General features: G+C 51.4%; 1 protein-coding gene across 1 annotated transcript in view; it reads left to right on the top strand.

Moving 5' to 3' along the window:
• The first annotated feature begins 6,597 nt into the window (after window positions 1–6,597).
• Window positions 6,598–9,646, top strand: part of SH3RF3 (SH3 domain containing ring finger 3) — a 281,575-nt gene continuing 278,526 nt past the window's right edge. The window contains exon 1 of the mRNA XM_036351738.1: window positions 6,598–8,477. Coding sequence (XP_036207631.1) covers window positions 7,917–8,477 — 561 coding nt within the window. The 5' untranslated portion in view covers window positions 6,598–7,916. The remainder of the gene's footprint in view (window positions 8,478–9,646) is intronic.

The following is a 9,646-nucleotide window of genomic DNA, read 5'->3' as shown; positions in this document are numbered from 1 at the left end:
AGCCCAGGCTCACCCCCCAATCATGTCTGGTGACAATAGCCAGACCCTCTCCCTGGATAGTACTTGGGGGCACCAGACTCTGGGCACTGCTACTGCAGGCCCTGCATCAGGAACTCCACAGGGCTGTATCTGCCACCATCAGTTCCCCTCTTAGGGCATGGGGGCTGGGGCAGCTGTCAATTGGTTGAGCCTGGGTCACATCCCAAGACCTTAACTGGAAAAAATATTCGACTTTCATCAACTGGAGAATCGCCCAAATCTAAGAAAGAGTTTGGGTGACCAAAACCTTGACCTATAGCCACTCAGCCTGCCTCCTCTGAGCTGCTGCTTCTTTGGAAAGAGACACTCTCTTCCTTCATCATATATTCATGGAGGAGGCCTCTAGAGCCCTTACTACCCTTATCATTAATATTTACTTCCAGCGGGAGACCAAGATGGCAATGTAGTAAACGCCTATACTCACTGCCTCCTACAACCACATCAAAATTACAACTAAAATACAGAGCAACTATCATTCAGAACTGCTTGAAATATGGCTAAATGGAAGTCCTACAACTAGACAAGTAAAGAAGAAAGCAGATGAAACTGATAGGAGGGATGAAGGCATGGAATGGGTTGGCTTGACACCCACGTGTGGCATATTTATAATCAGGAGAGATACCTCCACAGCCTCCTGTGAGAAGCAGGGGGTCCAAGCTGCACACCAGACCCCCAGCCCAGGGTTTCAGAGCTGGGAAGAGAAGTTCCCATAACTTCATGCTATAAAAACCAGTGGGAATTGTGGCTGAGCAAGACGGAGGCTCTTGGAGCCCTAGGTGTTCCTCCTAAAGGGCCTGAACATGAACTTAAAGGTCTCACTTCCTCTGAGCTCCTTTGGAGGAATCCAGGGACAGATGGGGAGGACTGGATTGTCTTGCATCAGGGAAGGAACTCAGGGATGGCTCTCTCCCAGACAGAGGTGCTCACAGGGGTCATTGTTCCTGTGTTGGGACCTCCTCCATCACAGAGCTGACTGGCAACCATATCTGGGTTTCTATCAGCACGGCCCACACTATTCATTATGCCCTGGTGATTCCCTGAGACTCCACCCCATCCAATTTGTAGTCCCACCCAATCAGTTTGCAGATACTTTTCCATATGAATGGCCTGTCTTGGCTCAGGCTTCAGACTTTGCTAAAATCTCTTAAACAGGCAGCAGCTGGAGTCAGCATGCCCCAAACCTATGAATAAAAGGCCCAAGACCCAGCACTAGCACCAGCCTGCCTTGCTGCACAGTGGGCCTCACCTGGGTTCTTCCAATACAAGTGGCATCCATCTGCAGATAGCTCTATAGCTCCTGATGTTTGGCCCCAGGCAGTGGATGACTTTGCACCTCCCTCGGGGCCCCAGAGCCAGTGAATGTGGTGGAAAGCTTCATACCATACCAGATTACAACTATATGCACCCACAAGTGATACACTCAAGGGGCAGACTCAGTGAGCACCAAAGCCCCACTGAAGCAAGTCCTGCTGCATAAGAGTGTCTCCTGCACAGCAGCTCTTCTATTGTAGACACAGCTGGCCCTCATAGCCAGTTGCCTGGAGATCAATTCCTCCAGGTAATGCCAATAGCAATCAAGGCTCAACTACAACATGACGGTGCATACAGCCCACAATGGGGTGTATCTAGAGTGCTCAGCTCAGATGACTGGGGAGACTGAACCACTGGGCCCTACAGGATACCTACTGCACAAGGCCACTCTACCAATTCCAGGAGACATAACAGCTCTACTTAGCACCCAGAAACAAACACAGGGAAGCAGCCAAAATGCGGAGACAAAGAAACATTTACAAATGAAAGAAATGGAAACAAACAAACTACCGGGTACAGAGTTCAAAACACTGGTTATAAGGTTATTCAAGGATCTTAATGAGAGCTTCAAGGGACTTAGTGAGACTTTTAAGGATCTTAGTGAGAATGTCAAAGACATGAAAAAGGACCAGTCAGAAATTAAGCATACACTAACTGAAATGAAGAATAATTTACAGGGATTCAACAGTAGAACAGAGAGTTCTGAGAATCGAATCGATGATTTGGGATAGAAGAAAGCAAAAAGCACCCAACCAGAAGAGCAAAAAGAAAAAAGAATCCAAAAATATGAAGATCATCTAAGAAGCTTCTGGGATAACTTCAAACATACCAATGTTCACATAATGGGGGTGCCAGAAGGAGAGGAAAGAAAACAAGATGTTGAAAACCTATTTGAAAAAATAATAACAGAAAACTTGCCCTACCTGATGAAAGAAATAGATTTATAAGTCCAGGAAGCACAGAGAGTCCTAAACAAGGGGAACCCAAAGAGGCCCACACTAAGACACATCATAATTAAAATGCCAAGGGCTAAAGACAACAAATCTTAAAAGCACAAGAGAAAAAGCACCTACAAGGGAGCACCCATATGACAGTCCACTCATTTCTCAACAGAAACTTTGCAGGCCAGAAGGGAGTGGCAAGAAATATTCAAAGCAATAAATAGCAAGGATCTACAACCACGATTACTCTACCCAGCAAAGCTATCATTTAGAATTAAGGATCATATAAAGAGTTTCCCAGCTAAAAAAAAAAGCTAAAGGAGTTCATAACCATCAAATCAGTATTACATGAAATGTTGAAGTGTATTCTTTAAGAAGAGGAAGAAGAAGAGGAGGAGGAAGAAAAAGATAAAAAATGTGAATAATAAAATGGTAATAAATACATATCTATCAATAATTGAATCTAAAAATCAAAATAAACAAGAAATCTAATGAAGAAAATAAACTGATGAATAAAATAGAATCAGAGGCATGGAAACATGGAATAGACTGACCAATCTCAGAGGGAAAGAGGTGGCAGGAAGAGATTAACCAAAGATCTTATATGCATATATGCATTGCCTATGGACACAGACAATAGGGTGGTGAAGGCCTTGTGGGGGGAACCTGGTGGAAGGAGAGAATACGGGGGGGAGGGGGAGGCGAATATCTGTAATACTCTCAACAATAAAGATTTAAAAAAATTTGCTCCTAGAATTGAAAGTAATCTCACAAATGAAATCTACAAGATTGAAGCTCAATGAGATAATTTCTTTCCCTATCTCCCTCCTTCACTTCCATTAATGCATCCTAAGATTTCATTACTTTTCTAGGCAGCCATACTACACTGATGACTCATGTTGGCTCATATTATGCTTGTGGTCAGCTGAATTCCAAAAAACTTCATATGAATGACTGTTAAGCCAGATCTTCTCAATCATTTACTTATATGATTGATTGAATGAACATGTGTAGATTTAACTGAGTAACATAAAACTGTATCTGTAATACTTCAACTATTTAGTTCATGGCCTTAAATTCCTTTATGCTATAGTACATTTTACTTGGCTACTTCAACCAGAAATTGCAAACTGGTGGCCTGTGGGCCAATTTGGCCACATGTTCATTTTATTTGGCTTAAGTGGTGTTTTTTGAGAGCTGAATTGGTTGCCAATTGTTGAACATCAGACAATCTCACATGAAAAACAGGTCTCCAAACTTCTCTTGAAAAGTAGAAAGGTCTGCCAATTCTGGGCCCTCATTTTCTCAAGGCAGCATGTGATAGGCCGGGGCTGAGCAGCACCTACTCCTTTGCAAGGCATAGCACAGCTCACTGCAGTCCCACCATGCTCCATGGCCTAGCATCGCCCTGCCCAGCCTGTCTGTGCTGGAGAGTAGGTTAAGTCAGGGGATGACAAAAGGTTTGAGAAATGTGGAGTTCAGCCATTCTGTGTTTGCTTTTGTGGCCCCAGTTGTACATAATAGGAAGGGAAACTGAGGACAGAGAGGTGGTTCTGGGCCCCCAACAAGGGCAGGGGCATCTGTGGTTCTGTCTGCCTCACATGCCACCTGTTCTGGAAACTCTCACTTCTCCTGTGTGACTCCTGAGTGTGCTGGCAGTTTTCATATGATCCTGCTCCTGTGGCCAGCACACACTGGTCCAGAGAGTGACATGTGGGCCAAGCTTGGTTGATATGGTTCTAAAACTTCCAGCCTGTGACAGTGTCAGAGGAGCCCATGTCAGTGGCTAAAGCCCCTGGTGCAGGGCTCTGTAGCACTGACCATGTTTCCTATCACGTGAGTGGGAAGTAGAGCTTGCTACTGCAAGAGAGGGAAGGAGCATGTCATCAATAGAGGAGTGCAGAGTAAGACACACAGGGTGGGCTGCAGTAATCTGGCCCTCAGCATGAGGTCCTGATCCTCATCGATTTGAAAACCTAGCTAAAGTTGGTTTTTGTTGCTCCCAGGACATGTCATCATAGGTAGCCTGCTCTCTGCCAGCCTTCCCAGTGTCTGAGGGCTCCCCTCATGCTCCCCCTTGTGTCCCATGTCCCTGCTACCTGCTTTTGAATTTAGCATTCTGGGTCTCTAGTAGGCAGTTAGGCGTGAGCAGAGCAGGAATGATGGGCTAGATGCAGAGGGTCACCAGGGTGGAAAACCCTGGGTGCTTAGCAACGTGCAAAAGTACAAGCCCCTGCGTGACCACTCCTTTAAGCATTGGAGATGACATCTAGACCTCAGCTGTGTTTCAGCTCCAGGACCCCCAAAAGCAGCAAAACCAGGCTGAACCACCCCGTTTGCTGACATCAGGACTAGCTGCAATGGCTAATGACTCCCCTCCCCTGGTGCCACCAGTCAGTGGAGACCAGGACTCTGAGGAGACACACAGGGAAGCTGATGAATATTCTATTGAGAGCCTCCCCTGAGACCTCCAATAAAAGCCCTGGGGATGGAGGACCCAGTGTGGCTCTCTTTAAGGATCACTCTGTGTCTTTCCTACCCCCTTCGTCTCCCAGGCGTGCTCTCCCCCCACCCCATCTCTCCCCTAAGCTCCAAAGGCCCTTATTTTTCTGTAAACTGTTTCCTGAGCCCATTTCTTCTATGGATCACTTCTACCTCTGTGACTTTCTAAATAAATTTCTCTTATAATTGAAGTCATGGCTCTGAATTCTTCTCTCATCCAAAACTCAAGGACTGAGGCTGCTGAACTGAGGTTGAAACCTGGTGTCGTTTTTCTGCCAACAGATCTTTTGGAAAATTTCCCTTTGCTATTCCTGAGCCAGTCAATAAGTGAAGATAGAATGTGAAGGCATTTCTGTGCTCTGGGATGTTCATTCCCTTTTTCTGGGCCTCTCGGGAAGTCTGCTCCCAGGTTCCAGCTGGCCAGGCAGTGCTGTGATGCATTCTGTCTCACACAGTTGCCTGTGCTGATGTGAACAATACATACAGAAATCTACACTCTGTGGGATGTCCACAAAGCATCTTGGGAAGGTCTCTTGCTGCCATCAGTAGCAAAGTTTCCAGGAACTGGTATCCTGATATGTGTTCAGGAGACCTGGAATTGAGATGCTAAGATTTGAGTGTTCAAATCACCACTAGGTGATGGATGATTCTGAGAACTTTTTCATTAATTCATCAAGTATTTATTGAGAGCCTACTATGTGCCCAGGCACTGTCCTAGGCACTGGAGATATTAGTGTAAATTATGTAGCTTATAGGGATCTCACATTCTAATGGTATGTGATCTTTTCTATGCATTAGGTTCTGGAGATACCAAAACTAACAAAATTCAGCCTCCATGATTTCATAACTATAAGGTTCACCTTTCTCACATGTACAATGAGGTTAAAATAATTATCTCACAGGGCTGTTTAGAGGATTATATAAAACTAGAGGCCCAGTGCACAAAATTTATGCACTCTGGAGGGTCCCTCAGCCTGGCCTGCCCCCTCTCGCAGTCCCGGAGCCCTCGGGGGATGTCCGAATGATGGCTTAGGCCCTCTCCCTGCAAGCAGACATCCTTAGCACTGCTGCCGAGGGAGAGAAGCTCCTGCCCCCACTGCTGTGCTTGCCAGCCGTGAGCCTGGCTTCTGGCTGAGTGCTGCTCCCCCTGTGGGAGTGCACTGACCACCAGGGGGCAACTCCTGCATTGAGCATCTGCCCTCTGGGGTCTGTGTGCATCATAGCAACCAGTGGCCCCGGTTTGCTCGATTTGTATATTAGCCTTTTATTATCCTATATAATAAAAGGATAATATAATATATTATCCCATAACGGTGTAACGACTGGGATCGACTAGTCGCTATGAGGTGCATTGACCACCTCTTGGCCCCTCCACCCAACTCACAGGCTCTGATCGCTGGATGGCCAACGGGGAGCCACGGGGGAACCGGGGTGGTGTTGGGTTGGGACTGGGGACTGGCAAGCAGGCAGAAGATGGCTCTGATTGCAGCCTAGGAACCCCGCCGGTGTACGATTTTGTGCACTGGGCCTCTAGTATAAGATAATTCATAGGCATGTTCTTGGCATTTAAGCCTTAGCAAATATTATTTTCTCCCTTAACTTCACAAACCACAGGTTAGTCTGACTGCTAGGCGGGACCTGAATGCCTCTTTTGACATTGGCTCTGGCAACAACCTGGCTTTGTAGGGCCACCCAATTGACCAGGGTTTGTGTTGGGCCGCGAATGAGCACACAGCGGCCACTAGGGGGCAGCGCACTGCAGGGAATCTTGACAGCGTCTGCAGCCCACCGCCAAACTTCCCTGATGCTCAGGGTCCTCCCTACGTACTTCCGTTTCTCTGACGCTGGCAGAAGCGGGGGAGTGGGGAAGGAGAACGCAGATTTCCTCTCCTATGCTCCAGCCCAGGAGATTTTGCAGCGGGGTTCAGGAGACGGCGCTGGGTCCCCCGCACTACGCTAGCCGCGCGGGTGTGTGGGGGAGGCGCGGAGGCCGGTGACCTGCTCGAGGGTGTGGGTCTGGCGGGCAGTGGCGCCAGCCTCCGACCGCGACTCCGGAGAGAGCCAGCAGCCGCCTGGAGGAGCCGGCACCGACCCTGGACACCCAAGCCAACCCAAACGCCTTCCCTTCCTGCTTTGCGGGGCGTCCCCTCACCCACACGCCCACAGCTCCTGGGTTGTCACTGCTGCGGCCATCTGAAAAGGAGACCGACCAGGAGAGCTCCGGGAGTTGTCGAGGTGGATGCCCGGTGTTGGCTGCGTCCCCAAGCTGCTCGCCAGCGCTGGCGAAGGCGGTCGAGATAACACCTACCAAACTTTCCCCTTCGCAGCTGCGTTGGGAGGAAACATCCCTGCCCGAGGCTCACGGAAAGCCGAAGGGAAGACTTTGGGAGGGGACAAGGTCAAGCCTCGCAGCTGGGCAGGCTCGGAGTTCCAGGGAGCCCAGGAGGCAGGAATCCTCGCCAGCGTGCGCCTGTGCGAAGGGAGGTCCAGCGGACGAGGCATCTCCTTTCCCATGCCCCTCAGTGACCGTGACCCTCGCGCGTTCCCCGCGCACGTGCTTGCGGTCGAGGAAGAGAACGTGTCCGGCTGAACTCACTGTGGGTAGCGAGTCGCGGGCGGGCCCAGGGCGCATGGAGCGCCGCGGGGGCAGTGCGGCTCAGCAGCGGCGCGCACGCTGCCCCCCTGGGATCCGACCGGCAGCTCCCCTCACTTCCTGTCGCGGGGCTTCTGGCCCCAGGAGGCCTTTTGGAGCGCAGAGCCCGCTGCGTGACGGTCCCGGCGGCTCCCCTGGAGCACTGCGCGGGGCGGACAAGCCGCGGCAATGGTGTAGCCATTAGCTGCGGCCGTCGCGTTCCAAAGGACAGGTAGGCTCCATTGACCCGGAGTTGACTCGCGGGGTGCGGAACTCCAGTTCCTGCCTCGGCCACGCAGGCCGGTCGGCGTGCCACTCTGCACCGCGGCGGCTGCAGCCTCGGGCCACCAGCCGGTGTGGAGGCAGTTCTGGCGGAGCCCGGCTGCCCGGCGGCCGCCTTGGCGCCATCCTGATGCCCGCTGCCGGCAGTGGGCCCGCCTCCGGCCCTGGGACCTAGACAGCTGCGCGCGGCCGCCGCCGGCGCCTCCCCCATGCTTCTCGGAGAGTCCAGGCTATGCGCGTCCAAGGCGGCTGCCGCTGCTGCGCAGAGCGAGGGCGACGACGACAGGCCGGGCGAGCGGTGGTGTTGGCAGCCGGCGACAGCCACGGCCGCGGCGGTGGGCGAGGACATGGATGAGTCGTCACTGCTGGACCTGCTAGAGTGTTCCGTGTGCCTGGAGCGGTTGGACACCACGGCCAAGGTGCTGCCGTGTCAGCATACCTTCTGTCGCCGCTGTCTGGAGAGCATCCTGTGTTCGCGCCACGAGCTGCGCTGCCCAGAGTGCCGCATCCTGGTAGGCTGCGGCGTGGACGAGCTGCCTGCCAACATCCTGCTGGTGCGCCTGCTGGATGGCATACGCCAGAGGCCCCGAGCTGGCGCCAGCCCTGGAGGCAGCCCTCCTGTGCGCTCTGGCCCCGGCTCGGGGGCGGCCTCCGAGGTCGCGGGTGGCAGGGGCCGCGCGATGGGCAGAGCCCCGGGCTCACCAGTTTTCCCTTTGGAGGTTGGCAGTCAGCGCGAGCTGACAACCAGCAGGAACGCGCCCCTGGCAAAGGTGGGTAGCCTTCTCGGCGCCAGGGTGTGTGTGTGTGTGTGTGTGTGTGTGTCTCCCCGTGTCCCTGCAGGTGTGGGGAGCAGTGGTGAGGGGCTGGGGAGAACAGAGGTGGCTCTACAGTGACCTTCTCCTTCTTGTTCTTTCTCTAACTTACTTTTCTCCAAGGACCCCGTGAATGTAACCCTTCAAGTTCCACTTGCCAATTTTTGGACACCGTCTCTTCCCCCCTCCCCGCAATCTACCCTCTTTCCTCTGAACTTCTTGTATGCACCTGCCTTCCTTCCATCCTCTCCCTTAGAATTCCTTTCCCACCATCTGCGCTTGCTCTGTGGTGCCACGTGCTCCCAGGGGAACTTGTTACATGTTCATAGGAGTGCCAACATCCCATCCTCCCAGGGGGTGGGCAGGTCTTCTTGTCCCTGGGTCACCTCTATTCCCTCTGCTGGCTGGGGCTGTCCCCCCTTCCACCCCCTCTTAAACTTTGCTCCTTTTCCACCTTTCCAGAAAAAACCTTTCTCTAGACCTCCAGACTATCCTTCTGCACACCTCCACCTGCCTGGGTAAAGTTCGTGCTTAATGTTTTCCAGGTCCTGGTTCCTGGGAAGACTGGGCCTCCTGCCTGCTTGTCTGGCCAGGGAGGATTGGGCAGAGGGAAGTGTGTGTCCAGGGTTGGTAGAACACAAAGTGCAAACTGTTTAACAGGAGGGAAGAGGTTATCCTGCAGATGGGAGGGGTGTTTGGCCCATCTTTTCTTGGACTCCTGTCTGTTGGAAGCCCTGGTCCTCTCCTGGGTCTTAGGCAGGGCTGCATTCCCAGGGTCCTGGAGGTTTTTTGTGTGTGCAGCTACATTGTACAGCACCCACTGCTTCTGTTTCAGTCAAAGGCCTTATCTTGAGGGTTTCAGTGATTTGGTTTCAAAGGCTACTTAGAATGTGTAATTTCACACCCTCTGCCACCTGGGGAACTGTTTTTTTTTTTTTTTTTGGGGGGGGGTAGATAGCCCACGGGATGTTGGTGTGAGAAACAAGTTTTATATAGTCACGTTTTATATTTTCTTTAAATATAGAAAAGCCCACTTAAAGGGGAAAAAAGTACATTCTCAATCTATTGCGATTATTCATTTTAGAGAACACAACCGTATTCCTGTACTTTTGACCATTTAAGGAGTT

This window comes from Myotis myotis, unplaced genomic scaffold, assembly GCF_014108235.1.
Source record: "Myotis myotis isolate mMyoMyo1 unplaced genomic scaffold, mMyoMyo1.p scaffold_m19_p_2, whole genome shotgun sequence".
Lineage (NCBI taxonomy): Eukaryota > Metazoa > Chordata > Mammalia > Chiroptera > Vespertilionidae > Myotis > Myotis myotis.
This window is presented reverse-complemented; position numbering and strand designations above follow the sequence as displayed.